The sequence below is a fragment of the Brachyhypopomus gauderio genome, chromosome 13, assembly GCF_052324685.1.
Source record: "Brachyhypopomus gauderio isolate BG-103 chromosome 13, BGAUD_0.2, whole genome shotgun sequence".
Lineage (NCBI taxonomy): Eukaryota > Metazoa > Chordata > Actinopteri > Gymnotiformes > Hypopomidae > Brachyhypopomus > Brachyhypopomus gauderio.
In genome coordinates, this window is record NC_135223.1 from 22,655,954 (window position 1) to 22,675,486 (window position 19,533).

The following is a 19,533-nucleotide window of genomic DNA, read 5'->3' on the forward strand; positions in this document are numbered from 1 at the left end:
AGACAAAGTACTACTTTGTAGTACTAAATGTACTACTATGTATGTGTTACTAATTTACTATTTATTACAGTATCCATAGATTCAAACAGCACAAGCAGCCCAAAAAACACTACAATAGTGAGTAACATCAGTATACTGGCTTCAGACTCAATATATACATACATGTATTGTCAGACATGGATTTTCATATGGTTCTAATTTGATTTTTCCATAGTTATCCTGTCCAATTTTCACGTGTAACTCCTCATCGTGCTACAGTAGGTTCCTGAGTACAAATGACACCCTCTGCTCATCTACTGGTAGATACTGCGAGGTACGAATGCTCATCCCATTTTTTAAATACATGTTCAATTTTGCAATCTCATGATGATGGTCATGGCAGTTCGGTCCCACGTACCCAAGTCCACCCCATGCGTAGATAAATAACACACACTTTGTGCTTATCGAAGTGGATTATTTCACATGAAGCTGAATGAGATTTGAAATCTTGCTTGGTGTGTAAGTTAAGGAAGGAGGATGACGGGAGATACTCGGTGGGCTGCACCTCCAACTGCTCCGCCCCCTGCACCAACGTCACGCAGGCCAACTGCTCCGCCCTGTGCTGTAGCTCGGGGACCTGTCTCAACTCCACCCTCTACACCCTGGCCAACTCCTCCATCATGTCAAGTACTTCTCTCTCTTTATCCTTTCACTCCTTGAACATCTCCCAAATGTATGTGAAGCTCCAATGGTGTACTTTACACACTGTTTTGATGTGTGGGACAAGGGGGGGGGGGGGTGTACATGTTGTACCTATTTTTAATCCACCTTTTATTTTTAATCCCCTTTCTAATCAGTGACTCCTACAACAGTGTACACCCCTCCAACCACCAGACCCGCCACCGCAACAACCGTCACTGCTGCCAACAATGTAAGAACGAGCTTTAATACAAGGTTTAATAATACTTTAATACTGTGTAAGATCGGTTTTATAAAGAAAAAAGTGTTATCCTCAAGGAGTTAAGCTAAGCAGATTTAATAAAGAGAGAATAACAACCAAAATGCCCTCATCTCCGGATCTAATGATGCTTTTGTCTTCACTGTCAACAGGGAAAGAAGTGTCACAGAATTAGTTGTAACGGGGACACCTGTTACCAGGGCAATACAAACCTGATGCTGTGTGCACCTGCTCAACACTACTGTATGGTAAATGTATCTATATACTGTATATACAAGATATTATATATATAATATACATGGGAATATACATATGGTGATAAAGAGCGATAGTGCAGTATTGTCCCATGGTCTTACGTGTACAAGTACAATAACGTGTTTCACAGCTCATCGCTCACTGAATTCTCCTTCATCTCAGCTGAGGAAGACCACCACGGGGACAGTGGTGTCGTGGACGGGGGGCTGTATAGAAGACTGCAGCAAGGACACGGTCTGCACGGCGTCAGCGGCTAACTGCTGCTTAGAGTGTTGTAACGCTACCACCACCGCGTCCTGCTTAAAGCTGACGGGACAGGTGAACATGCCCAACTCCGCCAGCAGGGGGCCATCCTCCCCCATCATACTCCTGCTCTCTTCGCTTCTCCTCTGGTTACTAAGCACAGCTGCACTAGTATAATAGACTTTGGCATTTGGTAAATTCAGCTCAGCATCAGCGGTAGATCACTGCAGGAAGACACGCTCGGCTGTTCCTGGGAATATGGCTGCATCAGTGTGTGTGTGTAAGTGTGTGTGTGTGTGTGTGTGTGTGTGTGTGTGTGTGTGTGTGTGTGTGTGTGTGTGTGTGTGTGTGTGTGTGTGTGCTTGAGCAGATGTATGAAAGAACGTATGTTAGCTTTTTAACTACATGTCAAGATGGCGCTTGTTCATCTATGCATAGAATGCTATATATATAAAGAAATTCATTAAAAAAAAAACGTTTTGCACAGTTTGACACATAGAAGCAATAAGATATAACCAGCACAACATGAGTCCTGGCATAGTGTTGATAAATATCTTCTTGTTACATACTAATATATTTGCATGTTTTCAGTTAAAGCTTGGCATGTGACACAAAGACTTATTTGTGCAGCAAACTGTTTGGTTTCATTTCAACCTCTTTAATTGATTGCATTTGTATACAGATGTTTGGGTAATATGGACACATAGCTCAGCAAAATCAAGTCTATCCATGTATGTTAAACCATTCAAACCTAACACTGAGAATCCAAGTATAATCATAGAACTGTTTGTGAATCAGGTGCACCAGACAAGCTTTTATAATGTATATTTAACATGTCGTTGATTTCCAGAACTGACTTCAAAAGAAGTGAAACATGTATTCACTTTATACATATGATAGAACATATCAGACATTTGAAATCTGCACAAAATTTTAAATATGTAATGGCTGTGTCATAACAAAAATAGCCTTGAACCTAAATAGATATCAAAATAATAATATTTTTGCATACACATTTATGGCACTGTAAAACTGCACAAATATGTTTATAGTTTATGATAAAAATTAAATAATAAATGAGATTGGCATGTGTATGTTTTTCTTTCAGTGGAAATGTATCTGTTGCCTGAGGATTATGTTTGCCTATAGCCTATGGTGTTATCACACTTCTGTAAATGAAAGAGATTTTAAATGGATCATTTACACACTCTTAAATATACTTTCTTTCCGACATACATATAGTATATATGTATAGTATAGGTCTTTAGTCTACCATCACCTGTATACTATAACCAAAGGAAAAATTTCTAGAGACATTTCTTCAAATCGCAGATTTTGTATTGACCACTTTGCAAATATTTTTATAACAGACACCCCTGCAAACTGTCTTTAAAAACAGTACTAACAACATGCAGAAAAGTGTATTTGCGTAACCACTAATATATCATGTGCCCAATGGTTTTCTTTGCACTTCTGTGAAAAAGCCCAAAACATCTACTCAAAACATACAAGAGCCTGTGAAAAACTGTCCAGATAGATGAGTGTTAATGGTGTTGGGCTGATTAGGAGAGAACCGTGTGGGCTGACTGGGAGCGTGTGCAGGGGTGCGGTGGAGGCCCAGACAGGCTTCCACTCTCTTTAATGCCCTGAACATGCCAGCCTGAAATCAGCTGATGTAACCGGACTTAACTTCAGTGAAATACCGACAAACAGAGGAGCTTCACAAGCCCTGTGAAGAGGTTCTTAGTGAGTAGGTTAGAGTATATGGTGAGGTGGACTGGGTCTTATGTGAAACCCTAATGGACTGGTGCAGGATATTTAACATCTTATCCTGTGTACAAGGACATCTTATTGTTCAGAAACAATAAGACACACAGGTATTTCCATCTCCCATATTAATGTTTCTTCCTTCTAGCTTTTACTTATTTCTGTGCCTTTTCAATAATATGATACTAAGTCATATCTTTGCAAGTCTCAAGGTGGCAGTATAATGTATTCCACTAGGTGGCATAGTTTAGTTTATTCAATTGCCTACTGTTACACTGATAATGGTTCATATTTACAAGTATTGAACAGCAGAACTAATTCTCATGCTGGGCATATCAGAAAATGTCGTTAACAATATGTGACATCTCATAGAAAGAGCAAAGCATGAGTGCAGTTGGCAAAGAAGGCATTTATTAACTCCAGCGAGCGGATGAAGAAAAGGACAGCTTCAAATAAATGTGTCTCGCCTCAAGCTGGGCTCTCTGGTTCTAAAACAAATGGGAAGCTATCAGGCATATTCCTGCGGGTTTAAGTGATTACCAAGGGACAGTTATGTGTAGTTCAGTAAAGAAACAGGGGGACTGAGAGAGGGTGTGGCTGTGTGTGACTGAAGTGTGTTTGAGAAAGTGGGCGTGTTCTTCTGGTTGCATGCCAGCAAGACCAAGACACTATATTAAGACACTCACCATGTTGTAATGAATATCCAACACTAATCCAGGAAGGTATAATGTTAAGCTAAGATATCCCCATTAATGCCACCAGTGAACATATAATAGTCCATGTGTGAATGCACTCCACCCATAAAACTCACTTATCCTATCATTTATAGGAACACCTGTCATAGGTAACAAGGAGTTTAGTTTGCTGGTGTCATCACTGCTAACTACTTTGTGTGTATGTAGCTGGCTAATGTACTGATGAGAGCCCTTCTGTGTGCAGACCTTGAGTGAGTGAGAAAGGCTCTTCAAGTCTGACCCTCTAGGACATCAACAAAATGTCGTGGCCACTAAAATGGTTGATTTTTATGTTTTATTAGGGAAGGGGATTTCACATCTACTGAAGGAGGGGATCACATTTCACCTTTATTCACACAGCTGCTCTAGATTTTTGTGCTTTTGGGGATTGATTTTATGTTACATTTTAATAACCTTTCATGGTCCCATTGTACCTTAATGAATTGACTTTCTGCGAGAGCTCTTACATCAGCCAACGGTATTATGCTGGTCATAGCTACTACCCGAGTAAGAGTGGCTGGACATATTTAAGCTTTAAAGCTTTTTAAGGCTTTAAGCTTTGAAATCCCCTTTCTAGTGACCAGAGAGGTGTTGATAATAGACATTTAAGATGAGGGTAAATACCTATCAGTTCTGATTTAGTGTTTTATTAGCCTGTAATTAACCATTTATGTCACTGTTGCAGTTTTTGTAAGGCTCGTGTATTTTATTCTTTCTTTTTTATCTTTAAGTCTTTATCCAACTGTATTGCATTTCATACTATTTTCTAGTATACCGTTTTCTAAACCTTGCTTTACAATATATTATATATCTTCTATGTCAGTATGACACCACAAAACGTATAATGTGTTCGCAACATTCCGCAGCAGTTTTGTCTTATTGCAAATTAATGAATGAGTTAACGTTGAATACGGTCAATGGCAATTAAAAGAAACGCGTTTAGATGACATTAATAATGGCACATTTGGCGTTCCGTAGTTCCAGCTCTGAGCGCCTAGGGGGGCGTTCCGTGTGCGTGACGTCATCACAAACTTCTGAAGTCTCTGCGTGGCAATGAAATGAAGTGAAGTTAGTGAGCGGGATAAGGGGATTAATGGTGAGCCATCGGATGAAACCACATTAGCACGCTTTAAACGAGTCGTGCATGGTTGAAACAGCCGCATGTTTCGTGTCGTACCGTTAAGTGGGTTCCTTAGACTGTTTTGAGAAGCTGCTTTGCGACATCGGTGGTTGCCGGCTGCAGGAAATGGATCAGTCTGCAGCGATCCAAGAGACTCTGGATGACGGAGAAAACTGTATAATAGTATCCTACTTTAATTGTGGAAAAATAAGCATTTTATCCACTGTTTTCGCTTGACTGTGGTTAGCTGGTTAGCTAGATGCAACATTCATCAGTAAGGATATTACATTCGACCACATCATCAAAATGCAGGCCGAGGTTTTGACCTCAAGAATTTTAAATAAGAGTCCACACACGCGTAGACTTTAGCAGTGTAATGCATTAAATGCTGCGCACAATTTGTCGTTGAAATCTTTCTGTTTTCGTCCGAATAAGGTGCTCAACTTTCTTTAGGTTTCTGTATTCGGAGCACGCCCACGAGGATGCACTTAAGTTTAGTGTCAATCGTGAGCTGTGTTGCAGGACTCGTCCACAAGGGGTCGCTGTTGTACACCATTTCACGCCTTCCGTTAATTCCATTAACTATGTTACTAGAAGACATCAAGTAATAATCTTTTGTTGCGGGGGAGGGGGTTGTGAACGTAAATATATCCTTAACAAAGTACTGTAAACAGGCTGTCCAATGTCTTCTCCTGCTGGACAATATGACGGAAAGCAGGATTCTGGGTCTGGTGAAACATCTCAAGGAGCATGCGTAAGACTAGTCTTCTGAAATGAATGCACGTTCTGTTAAGTTAGGGAAAACTGATAATAACTGGTATGGTTGAACGCTAATACCAAGTAAAAATATTTAATTTTAGAAGTGTAGTATGATGTAATATTACTTAATACCAGAGACATTTGCAAATACACATAGTGAAAGGGTTTTGTGACTCTTCTGTGCAACATGTTTGATTTACTTCTTTACTTTTAGTGGGCTTTTTGCATGAGATTGCAGTTTCTGAGTACATTAGTACAACTACCAGCCCAGTAGTTTGACTGATATTGGTAATAGTTGTCTCTTCTTTAGGGTAGTTACTTGGTTTAATCCAAATGTTGAAATTTTAAATCAATATCCAAAGACTTTACAGCTTAAAAATTATCTTTAAAATTGTTGAAATGTAGGTGATGTCCGTGTTTTAATGGCTACTGTAGGAAGCTGCTTACCAGAGCTCACAAACACAGAGGACTTATTTATTTTTGTACTTGTGTAGAGTACATCACCTATTTCCTTTCTCCTTCAGGTTATTCTTATTTACTCACAGAAGAATGGCAATCACTGGTAATGATGTGACACTGCAGGAAATAATTCCCATTTCCTATGACTTTGCTGTTGTTGAAGGTAAGCCTGAACAGTTCTGTTTATATGACATGAACGTTCTGTTTAGCAAAAATCCAGAGTAAGGAAAGTACATTTATCATAACTAGCTGACTTGATAGTTCAAACTCTTTTTTTTTATATATATTCTGGCATGTTCTGGCACAACTTTGTGTTATGAAGACACACACACACTAGTGATTACTAGGGGGCTGTGGATCACACGTGCCCAGAGCGGTGGGCAGCCCTAGCCCGGCGCCCGGGGAGCAGATGGGGTTAGGTGCCTTGCTCAAGGGCACCTCAGTCATGGCCTGTCTGGGAATCGAACCCACGACCCTCCGGTCACAAGACCAGTTCCCTAACCGCCAGGCCATGACTGCCCCGACAGACAATAATACATGGGAAAAGTATAAAAAATTTGTTTTGGCATAACCATAAATAACTGAAATGCCCTGGATTTTCAGTCTGAACATTTTGGTCTAAAAGGATCACTCACTCTTATTTTGTCTCTCTCTTCCTTTCCAGTATCCTCTCCAGATGAGCTTGCTGTTGTTGGTGAGTGTGCCTTCCTTCCACCATTTGAAATCTGAATAAACCCCAAACTTGTTGGATTACCTTTAAAGAATATAATGAGACGTCTGTATGTCCATGTGCTATATTAGGTGCAGATACTCGAGTGCGGTTAACAATCCTTAATGAGGAGATGGAGTTCAAGTTACCGTTCGGCTCCCACACACGTCTCTTCCTTGGTGAAGTTAACAAAGCCTGGTGTGGTAAAAGTTCCCTCTCTTCTATTTCTCAAAGATCTTTATTGTTGTCCTTTATCTGTGTATGTATGTCCTTAAAACATTTTCAGAATGTTAAGAATGGAACTATGAGGTCAGTTCAACATTTACTAGATGATGGGATATATATTTTAAAGTTCTTTATATAAAAACATACCCAACCTAAAAGCCAACGATACAGCTGACTTGTATAGTATGATGGGTTGTTTGATTCATTGTTCTTTTATTATAAAAGTTGTTCTTTTCTTCTTTTAGCGAATAATGACTGAGTCTATTCAACTGAAACAAACAGTTGTAAAATCAAAAGGCTACTCTCGCTCTCAGTCAAATGGCCTCTCAGACAGAAGCCAAATGTGTCATTGACTTGCTAAGACCAAAATGAAGACCAAAAGAGTCAGACAGTGGGGGAAGGGTGAGAATATAGGGAGGGCGGAGTTTGTTTGTTTTGTTTTGTTTTTTGTATGTATGTGTGTGTCTTTGTCTTAGAGCTGAATGTGGAGTTGTCTGAACTGAAATCCTTTGTTTCCTGTAATAGGCATACAGATTTTGTGAGATTTATTTACACTGAATGCTAAATAGTTCATGAATGCTGAAACTAAAGCATATAGCAGAACATTTTTTTCCTGTTAGTACTTGACAAGATAAGGATATTGTTGTATAGCAACAAGCGCACGGTGATGGAGAGTGTGAGCAATCGAGCAAATGCTTTTATTTCCAGAAAGAATATGAAGAACTTGCAAGGTAAGCATCAGCAACGGTCTGTCGAAGGAACATGTGGTTGAACTGAAACACCAGTTAGACTCTTTGAAGAAAGGAAGTTCTTGTCTAAGTGTGAGAACAAAAAATTTAAAAGAGTGAGTAAGACAGTTTCTCTCTCAGTAATATGACGAGTTTGAACAATGATTTTTACAACAACGTTCTGCTGTCTTCCGTATTTTTTATTTTTTTGTCAAGTCTTAACCAGTTCTACATTTCCTTAACACTGTATTTAGAACCAGTTCTTCAATTGTAAGAGAACTCAAACTTTTTCCTTTCTATAATACTAAAGAGATAATAGGTGCTTTTGTTATATTAATAATAAGGTTGTTATAAACAGGTAGACATGTCACTGTTATTTTAAGGAATGTCTTAAATGCTGAAAAAGCTGATTTTATTAATAATAAAAACATGTTATTCAGTAGTTAGCTTTGAATGCTTACTAATAATTAAGGCCACACTTTCAGGGGAGAGGCAAGTTTGCAGGTAGGTTTGACAGGGCTCCTATAATTACCCAAAGGTCTGTACAACTGCAAACAACTGACAATATGTGCTGTAATGGGGGGCGAAGCTCTCCAGCAGTATGAGGTACTGAATGTTTTTGAAGGCTGGGCTAGATCTTGAAAGCAAATCCTGAATCCCCTCTGATCCCATGTCTCCTTTGATATAAACGTCCTTTGATTTTTTTTCCCCCATCTTTATTCTTTTAGATGTCTGTGAGCAGTACCCAGAGGCCCCGAAATTTGACTGGCTTACCAAGTACCAGAAAAATTCTAAAGGGCCTGGATTAGTACCACCCACTGCAGCGTCAGTTAGCAAGATAAACAAAAGAGGTAAGTGCTACCTTAAGTGTAATTTAGCACTAGTTATAATAATAAGGCTAAAAAATTTTTTTAATCTGCATCTGAAACTACAAGGCTGTTATACTAAATGTAAATGCTAATGCAAAAAACCATTGAATACTGCAGTATTACTCACTGCTTAAAGTAGGTTCTGTTTCTCATTGCATATAATTCTGTGTGACTCTTGGATTGATTAAGTTAAAAATGTTGTGGCTGTGTTAACTGGTCACACTAAGCCCTGCGAAATATTTGTTTTAAACTATACTTTAGTGAAAATATCAGGATTTCCTGTTGGTCACACCAAGTTGTTACTTCACTGGCTATCTTATGAAAGAGAATGCTATTTACGTCACTATTTGCCCAACCTCCCCCAAGGGAGCAGACCAGTAGATCTGCATACCACACTGTTCTGTTGCACCACATCTTTTAAACCTTACAATGAACACTGGCATCCACTTGGACCTAGCCTGAACTGAACGGCCTCGTTATAAATAAGTCAATACACAAACCATTGAACTTTGGCCAAAGCTGTTTCAAGCTTACATTCATAAAATGGATGTGAAGGCCATTGTGCTTACCATTTAGCTTATTTATTATCATCTGCTTTATTATTGTCTGAAATTTATTTTAACTGCTTGGAGTGTTTAATGTTTTAGGAACTTGAATGTTTAGCATGAACTTGTGGACTTGGTTGTACTTGAGATTTACTTTAATTCCTGGAGTGATTTTTATAAAAGTATAATTCAAGGGTTTGTAAGCAGTAGTAGTAGTAGTGCTGGCATAACAATATTATCAACAGTAATATTAAGAATATTGTTGTTATTAACAATAACAATGTAAAGTTTCGAGCCTGTATTTCAAACTTGATAGTTTTTTCACGTTATGATAAACGCTTTGCTTTTTTAAATCTGACGATCGATTACGCAGGTCTGCAGGTGCACTTTGCTCGCGCTCGAGCTACCGAGTCCTGACTGAAGTACTGACTCGAGTAGCTAGGTGGCCGTGTAGGTCACAGATAGCTCGGATCCGTCGCTGAGACGGGTCGTTAGCCAGCTAGCCTGCTAGATAGCGCTCTTCATCAATCTCTCCCAGCATGCCAGCGGGATCAGATGGAGATGTCTGATGGTGGCAGATTTATTGGTGAGGAGTCTGGTGTGTGTGCTAAATATAAGTTAATCATCTTAAAACGTCGTATACCTTACGGATTTGCTGTGGATTGCTGTAGGTTGGCGTTAATTTTGATGAGCTAGCCAAGCTAACTTGTTGGCTGACTGTGTTTAATGGCGCTGAGTGACATGGCGAGTGTGTGGAGGATGAAGACGGTGAGACACCGTGAATTCACAAACGTCCATTCAAATAAGATTTAATTTTTATTTCAGATACATTTAACCTATGTAAGATAACCAATTTGGCTGGCTAGCTGGGACATGGCCACTAATACCGGCGAGTACTCCCCATACTAATGAAGGTACTGCTGCCTGAACACATTAATACAGATGTGTGAGCAGATTTCAGGGGAAACTAGTGGGGATGTAGATTAGTTTAACTTTAGTTTAACTTGGGGAACCACGTCTAATTCATAGTTTCCCAGTATTGAGTGGTGAGACTGTGTCTTTCTATTCTGTTTAGTAACCTGTGCTATTTGTCGCTTCTAGTAGGTATATAATATATTTGTTTAAGTTTATATGTATATTATATATATGTATTTAAGTTTTAGTTGGTATTTGTGATTTGTTTGTAAAGGTGCCCTGCTGTGGGTTACTTTCTCAAGCATTCAGTGGGGAGTGTCTTGTGTTCCTGTAGTTTCCCATTTCCTGTGAGTTCTGAGTGTACAGCCACACGATAACTATCATGGTGCTTTGACCACGTCTGTGTCTCCTTGCAAACATGTAAACGTGAAGGTGGTGAAGGCGTTGAAAATGCAGAGCAGCAGACATGTAGTTCCTGAAATTGTTAAATACAAACTTGTCAGACATCAAGTTTTAAGTATTTTTGTCATTTGCATATCTCTATTGCATTTCCTGCATTAAAATTCTCAGGGTAGGTCTCATCATATACATATTATGAAGTAGTAAGAAGAAATTAATTTAGCAAAAAGCATTTAAATATAAATATGTATCTATATGTATGTGTTTTTTAAGACCTAAGATGTATATAAGAAAAAAGCTGCATACATAAAAGAAGAACTGTTGGTGTAATTTAGTGTCTTGAACTTCAGCTTGTGTGGTTTCCTGTTACCAGCTTCAAGCTTGTGCGCTGTGTAAGAGTTGATTTGTGAATAACTGCTGTCCGTCATGTCTGATCTGATATCAATGTTTGCTATTCACTGATTCCTCTCTTTACCACAGAGGGACGGCCAAGTGCTAACAATAGAGGACACAAGGAGGACAAACACCTGAATACCAGCACAGAAAGGTCCAGAGAAGATGGAAGGTGGGTCAAATTAAGTTTCACCTGAGCTCACCACTCTTATGCTCCACCTTTAAGCAAACGACAGAACTGTCTTGTCGTATTGGCTGGTGCTAGTTCAAATATCTGATGTTTGTTTCTAAAGTGTTTGCACCCAGAAGGCATTTAGAGTGTATCAAGACTTATCTTGTATCATCACTTTTTAGTGCTTTGAAGTCTACATAAAAAAAATAAGGCAATTCAGGCACATACGCTTAATCAGATAATGCAGTGTATGGGAGAAAGAAGGAGTGTCTTATCTGACCTACACCCTAAACTGATAACAGTAAATCTGTAGTTACCACTGACGTCTAAAAGTCATATACAGCCATGTACAGGTTTGCTTGTTATTGTTTTCTAACTGTATGAAACCAAAAGTATATTTTTCATACATTGTCCAAGGTGTATTTCGAGATTGGTTCGAGACTTTTTACTGATGAAATGCTACTCCCTGTTCTTTATGACTATTATCTTTACAGTGGCCAGGGGACAGTGAAGAGTGAGGGGAGAAATGAGCTGGTTCGTTCATCCAGACACACGGTTTCCAACAAAGCCCAGATGCTCACCATGCCGCAGTTTGGACTACGAGACAACCTAATCAAGTGTGAACTCCTCAAAAATGAGGAAGCGTACACGTATATTCAGAACTTCAAGTAAGATTTTTGTCTACTTTAGCAGTCAGTTGAGCAAGAGGTCTGACGTATTCGTTTAGTCCATGCCGATATTTCTAATTTCCTAGGACTGTTTTGAAGATAACCTCAGTGTGTGATTCATTAAAAGATCGAAATAACCACTAAGCTATAAAATGTTTGTCAATAGTCATTTATGTTCCTAGTAAAGCATATTTTTTGTATGTCTTTTTTATGCATTTGACCTACCAGACAAATTAGGCTACTGTTGTTGAATTGTCAGCATTTCCCCATATGGGATGAAATTGTTTTATGCTAAAATTGATTTGCATACAAAATGTATTAAAGGAAAGGTGAAAATGAAATTGCTGACTGTACACCTCATCAGCCCAAAGAGTACACATTAAAGCATGCTATCTCTTAGTAAAAGCTCACCACCACTGCTGGCCTTTTATTATTTAGGTGGTAATTAAACTATCATCAGCGCAGCAGTGACATGGTAGTAGCAAGGTAGTTGATGGTGAAATGGTACAAGTGTCAGCTTTAGCAGTGCAGCTGGGGTAATGGTGTGTTACTGTTACAGCTGTGTTGAGTATGGTCCATTAGCCAAGATACCCTACCAACATCGTGTTCAACAACTGACAAACTATTTGGCAACAGTTTACCTTTATGCTGTAACCAGATACCTGCAAATAGTTTCTAATGAAACATGACTGGTGAATGTGTGTGTTCAATTTCGCAATCCTCTCAGCTTTTTCCTGGGCACATACAACGTAAACGGGCAGTCACCAAAGGAGAGTCTACGACCATGGCTGAGCTCCCAACCCCAACCTCCTGACTTCTACTGCGTGGGGTAGGACCTGTCAATCAATCAATCAAAGTTTATTTGTATAGTGCTTTTAACAACTCAAGTTGTCGCAAAGCAGCTTTACAGGGTTTACAAGGTTAACAATACTATGGGTCCAGAACCCTAATGAGCAAGCCAAAGGCGACAGTGGCGAGGGCACCTGTCCGTGCATCCACCACACATCTCTGGTGTCTTTATGTCTGAACACTTAATCCAGCAACTGCATTAAGCTGGGAACGAGGCCGGAATAAGAGCGCAAACAGGAGTGAGGGCGAGGCGCCTCCCCACCCGCGGAGTCAGTCTGGAGGTGGTGGTGTCCATGTAGCCGTTTGTTTACGTTGTGCGTCTCGAATGTTTTGGTTTTGTGCCACGCCCCACACAGGTGGTGCAGTGTTGGGTCTCATTCGCCATGTCATCTGCGTGTCATTACGTGGAGCCTCTATAAGCCCATTGTGTTTGTATGGCCGGTTGTTGGTAATGAAAGTTAGTGACTTCTTTAGTTCCCTTTCGTCTATGCTTGTGTTCCATTTAGTTTCTTTAAATGCTTCAGTTATTTCTCATTTTGTTTATTCACGTTGGCTTCTTTCCTTTGGCGTGTTCTCCGCCCGTGACTCATGATAGTGATTATGTTCCTTGTTGGATATGATCCTTAGATTCCAGGAGCTGGACCTTAGCAAAGAGGCATTTTTCTTTGCTGACACACCGAAGGAGCAGGAGTGGATGAAGGCTGTGTCTGAGGGCCTCCACCCAGACGCCAAGTATGCTTTAGTAAGGACTTCTTTTTTTTTATTTAATTTTATTTTTTTTACCATAAACTTGAGTTATCATCACAGAGACGTTTAGTTTTCTTGAGTGCTCCACGAACATTACATTGCAGAACATTAATAGAATTGTGATTTTTCATGTAGTGGAGTAATGTCTGCATTAAGTACTTAACCAAGGCCATCGGTAGCTGTGTGAATGCTTAGCTGTTATTTTCGCTGGTGGACCATTTAATGGGAGCCTTGTGTTGGCAGCCATTGACCTCCATGCTGTGTGTGGTAGGTGAAGGTGGTGCGACTGGTAGGGATCATGCTGCTGTTCTACGTGAAGGAGAAGCACGCCAGCTACATCTCCGAGTTGGAGGCCGAGACCGTGGGTACAGGAATCATGGGTAGAATGGTGAGGTGACCGTCACGTTACCAACATGAAGTGACTTAATGTCTTGTTCAGGGCTCAGTGGCCGTTCAGATCTTGTCTTTTCAAATCGTGTTTTGAGTCGCCTACAAAAAACAAATTAGATAGATAGATATGATGTAAACGTATATAAATGGTTCATACTCCTGTTCTTTCAGAAGCACTTTGCTTGCACAGCAGATGAGACCTCTGTCTAAAACAAATCAGGATTACATTTTTTGCGGTATCACCTTGCCCTGTGGTCAAAATCCAATACAGGCAGAATTGATCGGTGCGGCTTGTACTGTGAATATCGTCTCACGAGTACAGGCTGTTTCACTCGGTTCTGTTACTGCTTTAATTTTGACAACTTTGTCAAGTGCAGCCCAAGAGCCCCGTGGCACCGCACAGTGTAATAATAAACTTCACCTCCACGAGTGGAAAAGAGGGACAACTTCACAGATTCTGCTCTTGCGCTGATTCAGTGAGAAGATTATAAATGTGGTCTCCACATCTGAATGTCATGATTCAACTCTCAGGGTAACAAAGGTGCCGTTGCGATTCGCTTCCAATTCCACAACTCTGACATCTGCGTGGTGAACTCCCACCTGGCTGCACATATAGAGGAGTTTGAACGACGCAACCAGGACTACAAGGACATCTGCAGCAGACTGGTGTTCAGACAGCACGACCCCACACTTCCACACCTCACCATCCTGAAGCACAGGTAACCTCACAGCACGACCCCACACTTCCACACCTCACCATCCTGAAGCACAGGTAACCTCACAGCACGACCCCACACTTCCACACCTCACCATCCTGAAGCACAGGTAACCTCACAGCACAACCCCACACTTCCACACCTCACCATCCTGAAGCACAGGTAACCTCACCATAAATACTTTCCGGCCTAAAGCAATGAGTACAAATGGTGGGATTTATGTTTTATGATTTCTTATGCCATGTTCATGTTGGCTGTGTGAGGTTTTGCCATTTATTTATTTCTTTAACCCTAACATTCTGTCTGCAGTGTTGTCCTGTGGCTAGGGGATTTGAATTACCGAATTAGTGAACTGGATGTTGAATATGTGAAGGACCTTATACTGAAAAATGATTTTGAAACTCTTCACAATTATGACCAGGTAGGACTAATTTTATTTATTTATTCTTTTCCCTTGGGGACACGATTAAGAGTGATGGGATGTTTTTGAACATGGTACACAATAATGTCTGTGTATGTTTCAGTTGAAGAGGCAAATGGATGAAGAAACTGTGTTTGTGGGATTTATGGAGGGAGAGATTGAATTTCAGCCAACATACAAGTATGACACTGGTTCAGACTCCTGGGACACCAGGTAAAAGTTTCAGTAAAGTAGAGCTTCAGTGGATGTCATGCCAGCTGTTTTTCTTTCTTTAGTTGCCATTAACTTTAAATGTGTCAGCTAATATTCTGTCTGTGTGTGTGTGTGTGGATGGGATGGCTGTTTGATATGCATATGTAAAGTGAGAAGTGTCGTGTCCCGGCCTGGTGCGATCGCATCCTATGGAGAGGGAAGAATGTCGTCCAGCATTATTACAAAAGTCACATGACCCTGAAAACCAGCGACCACAAGCCCGTCAGTTCTCTGCTGGAGATCGGGGTGGGAGACCCGGCCTCGCCTTGCACTCTCTGCTCAGAGCTCTTTCAGCTCAAGGCACTGCATAACATCACTCACTGTTTTTTATAGATCAAAGTGGTGAACGAGGAGGCTTATAAAAAGACGTTTGAGGATATAGTGCGCTCCCTGGACAAACTAGAGAATGAATGCATTCCATCCGTGTCTGTGTCTCAGACTGAGGTGAGAGTAAAACAGTGAAACAGAGTCTCCTGCAGATCTCACATGACTTTCATGAGTCCAGCATGTGAATGACTCGTTAGCTCTCAGACAAATACAGAACAGAAAATAAATGTTTTGATTTTTTTTTTTTTTTTTTGGGTCGTGTCTGTAATGACATTATTTTCTGGCAATTGCTCTTCTTCAAATGTGTTTCCTTCAGTTCTACTTCAAGGATGTCAAGTACATGCAGCATCGATCTGAGACTCTAAGGCTTCACAATGATGGTCAGGTGCCGTGTCAGTTTGAGTTCATCCAGAAGCTGGACGAGCCAGCCTACTGTAAGCCCTGGCTCACTGCCAACCCAGCCAAGAGCTTTCTTGCCCAAGGTCAGTACAGCGTCTCTGCAAATCCAGACGAATCACCGGTTAGTGGATGTTTACAGTTCTTGAAGAAAGCAAATATAGTGTAATTCGTTGTTCTGTTGGATCTTCTCATCAAAAGTGTTTACTACTATTTTTCAATCTTGCACTCGGTCCATGTCTGATCGGTACATCCGCTTAAAATATACATAAATTACTTAAGTGTCAGACATTTACCAACAATACACTGTAACCATCCTCATCAGCACAGGATTATGTGAACAGTCGTGGGTACCATCTGTTGTGCTGCTAAACCAAAACGCCATAGATACACTTCCAGGAGTACAAGTGTATCTTTCTTCCTGCACCATCGCAAGATCTCAGTCCAGTAGCGCACCTTTGAGATGTGGTCGAATGGTGGCGTCATGGATGTGCAGCTGACAAATCTGCAGCAACTGCCCCTAGAAGAAGGCAGAACGGAGCGCAACCCTGTACTGGTCATGTGTACATAATAGTGGTTTAGTGAGTGTATATATGCATAGTTAGAGTTCTTCCTGTGTCTGTAGGAGCCAGCATGGACATTGATCTGGAGGTGTTTGTCAACCGCTCCACGGCTCCAGAGCTGAACTCGGGTCAGCAGCAACTTGAGGACATTTTAGTGCTGCACCTGGACAGGGGCAAGGACTACTTCATCTCCGTCACGGGCTCCTACCTGCCCAGCTGCTTCGGCTCCTCCATTCACACCCTCTGCCAGATGAGGGAACCCATTCAGGAAATGCCCCTAGACACCATCCACAGACTGGTGAGTTACACCAGCCGTGATTCGTCAGTTTTTCCATCCTAAAGAACAGGTGGGTGGGTGGGATGGATTGATTTATGGTGTGGAACAGTAAGTCACACTTTCAGTTTGGATAGTGTTTCTCAAAAGCAGCTAGAAAAAGGTCACGGCTTATAAAGAAATAAAACTTGTGTTGCTAAGAGAATTTGCACAGACAAGCAAGTGTTTTTATTCTGGGTACTGTTCCAAGTAGGCTTTTAGAGGTGTGTTGGTAGGGACATTGTGCAGTGGCCTAGAACATTTTGTGATCAGGGTTATTAGCATTGCAAAACAGTGGGCCACCTTGTATTCACCAGAACTAGCTGGAGTACTTGCGTATTTTTGAGTAGGAATAACTATATTACTCCTGATTATACACTTGCTTCTTTTCATTAGAATAATTGTGCATCAAGCTTATAGTTCAATAAATGTGACCTTGTGGATCTAATGTCATCTTATATCTCGTTATAAAGAGTTTAGTATCACCCAGTGAGATGAGTATACCAGAGACTGAAAAGGCTTTAGACATTCCAAAAGAAATATGGATGATGGTGGACCATCTCTATCGCAATGCCAGCAAACAGGTGAGGAAACCACTCTGGCAATTTGCAGTATGTGTGGTTTTGTGTGGTACAAGAGCTGGTGGATACTTGAGCTGTTTGCATTTGTTTATTTTTATGTCCTTGAGTACAAAATGCAGTGCCAGTCCTAATATTCCCCTAGCTGTGTGTGTGTGTGTGTGTGTGTGTGTGTGTGTGTGTGTGTGTGTGTGTGTGTGTGTGTGTACTAGCAATTGAAATGAAGGAATCTGTGAAAGAGATTGTTGCTCTTTGATTCCAGTAAAATGTGCCGTGCTTTTACTTAAATATCTTAAACTTAAATATAGTACATTAGCTTCTGTTTCAGTCATGAATGAGGTGTTAAAAACAGCCCTGTGTTTTTACTATAGGAAGACCTCTTTCAGCAGCCCGGCCTACGAAGCGAGTTTGAGGAGATCAGGGATTGCTTAGATACCGGCACGCCGGACTCCCTCCGTATCCTTACACACGTTTCACTTTAAATAGTGGCGAATTCTGTCACACTTTTATGTACGGAGTTCTGTCTTAAAAGCAGTTTTGTATCCATCTTTGACCAAGTTGATTACCAGCTGGAAGTAACCACTCGGTGGCCGAGTCCCTGCTGCTCTTCCTCGATGCCCTCCCTGAACCAGTGGTCCCTTTCTCAGTATACCAGCAGTGCCTGGATTGCTGCTCCAATGTTGGCCAGTGTAAAAAGGTTTGTGCCTTTTGAAGTTAGAATATTTCACTGTAGCTGTACAGCAGACTGAATGTATTCAAGGAATCTTAGTGGTACACTACAATGTTTTGGTTTATTCAAGATGTATGTATGAGATTATATATTAAGATTGTAACAAAGTTTGGACTCTGTATTAAAATTTGAAACTCTATCGATACTTTCCTCAGCTTCTGTATCATGTTATACAAAGGTTTTTCTGTTGCTCATAGTCCAGTCTTACACATTAAGATTTTTTCAATTAAATATTGAATTACTATATATAAAATATTATATTTTATAAAAGATTTATAATTCTTTTTAAATAAATTCAAAATTTGGAAGGATGAGAATTGAGATGTCATGTATTGTTAACAATATTGTGATAACAACGATGATCTTTTTTCACATCCACAGATTATTTCCTTGCTACCTCAGTGCCATAAAAACGTTTTTAACTATTTAACGGCATTTCTTCGGGAATTGTTGAAGAATTCTGACTACAATCGCCTGGATGTCAATATCCTGGGTAAGTGGAGGACAAACTTTCACTTCTAGTTTCTTGTATATTGTTAGACACTTAGATTTTGTGGACATGGGTGTTTTTTACTGAAAGCAGAACTCGGAAAAGCTGACTAGAGCTTTGCTGTAAATACAGTGTTCTAAGAAAATCGTATGTAATACATTATATAATACGCTATATAATACGCAATACATTTTATTCATATTATTTTATGTACTTGTGGAAATTATTAAATATACAGGAATTAAATTAAAAATGACCTATGCTATCATCAGTGCTACCCATAGCCAATTTTGTATTTGTTGATATCTTATTTTAGTTTTGAAGGACACTGTAGGCTACTTATACATGTTCATGAACTTCATGAAGATGCATGAGCTATCCATTAAGTCATGTTTCTCTTTACAGCTACAATATTTGCAGCCTTGTTGATAAGGCCCCCCACAAAGCAAGACCTTATGGAGAAGAGGAAAACGCAAGAGTTTTTCCAGCATTTTCTTGTCCAAGAATCCCACTAATATACAGTAACATCATTGTTATTAATCAATTGAATCCAGAATAACTGCTTAAAGAATAGCTATAAATTATGTGCCAAAATTGCTCATTTTTTTATTCAGCACATTTGTCTTGAATTGCTTCAACACAATTCAGAGCTTTTTAACTAGAATATGAAACAGCAATTTTTTTAGGCAGCAAGAATGCTGATGTATCTATGTGGAAAGTAGACGTTATTTAAAAATGAACTATTAGTATTTTCATGTTTGTAAATACAAAGCAATCTTTATATATATATAAAAAAAAAGAATTTCACAAAGTGTCCTTGTTCTTTGACTTTAAACAGTGCTGCTGTATCTGGTCAGCCTTTAT

At 40.0% G+C, this 19,533-nt stretch overlaps 1 protein-coding gene across 4 annotated transcripts; it reads left to right on the forward strand.

Moving 5' to 3' along the window:
* The first annotated feature begins 4,950 nt into the window (after positions 1-4,950).
* inpp5b (inositol polyphosphate-5-phosphatase B) lies at positions 4,951-19,450 on the forward strand. 4 transcript variants are annotated; one of them, XM_076971794.1, is made up of 23 exons: positions 4,951-5,239; positions 5,731-5,810; positions 6,340-6,437; positions 6,939-6,968; positions 7,076-7,186; positions 8,665-8,787; positions 11,145-11,229; positions 11,724-11,897; positions 12,625-12,726; positions 13,374-13,488; positions 13,765-13,881; positions 14,415-14,602; positions 14,909-15,020; positions 15,124-15,233; positions 15,383-15,518; positions 15,606-15,716; positions 15,916-16,081; positions 16,621-16,856; positions 17,345-17,455; positions 17,821-17,905; positions 18,019-18,146; positions 18,561-18,672; positions 19,075-19,450. In XM_076971794.1, the coding sequence occupies exons 1-23, from the start codon at positions 5,183-5,185 to the stop codon at positions 19,182-19,184; spliced, it is 2,697 nt and encodes an 898-aa protein (XP_076827909.1). In that variant the 5' UTR covers positions 4,951-5,182; the 3' UTR covers positions 19,185-19,450. The 4 variants fall into 4 exon arrangements, with proteins under 4 accessions (XP_076827909.1, XP_076827910.1, XP_076827911.1 ...); XM_076971795.1 differs by lacking the exons at positions 4,951-5,239; positions 5,731-5,810 and having other exon boundaries at positions 7,076-7,181; positions 19,075-19,449; XM_076971796.1 differs by lacking the exons at positions 4,951-5,239; positions 5,731-5,810; positions 6,340-6,437; positions 6,939-6,968; positions 7,076-7,186 and adding an exon at positions 7,358-7,939 and having other exon boundaries at positions 19,075-19,449.
* The last annotated feature ends 83 nt before the right edge of the window (positions 19,451-19,533 follow it).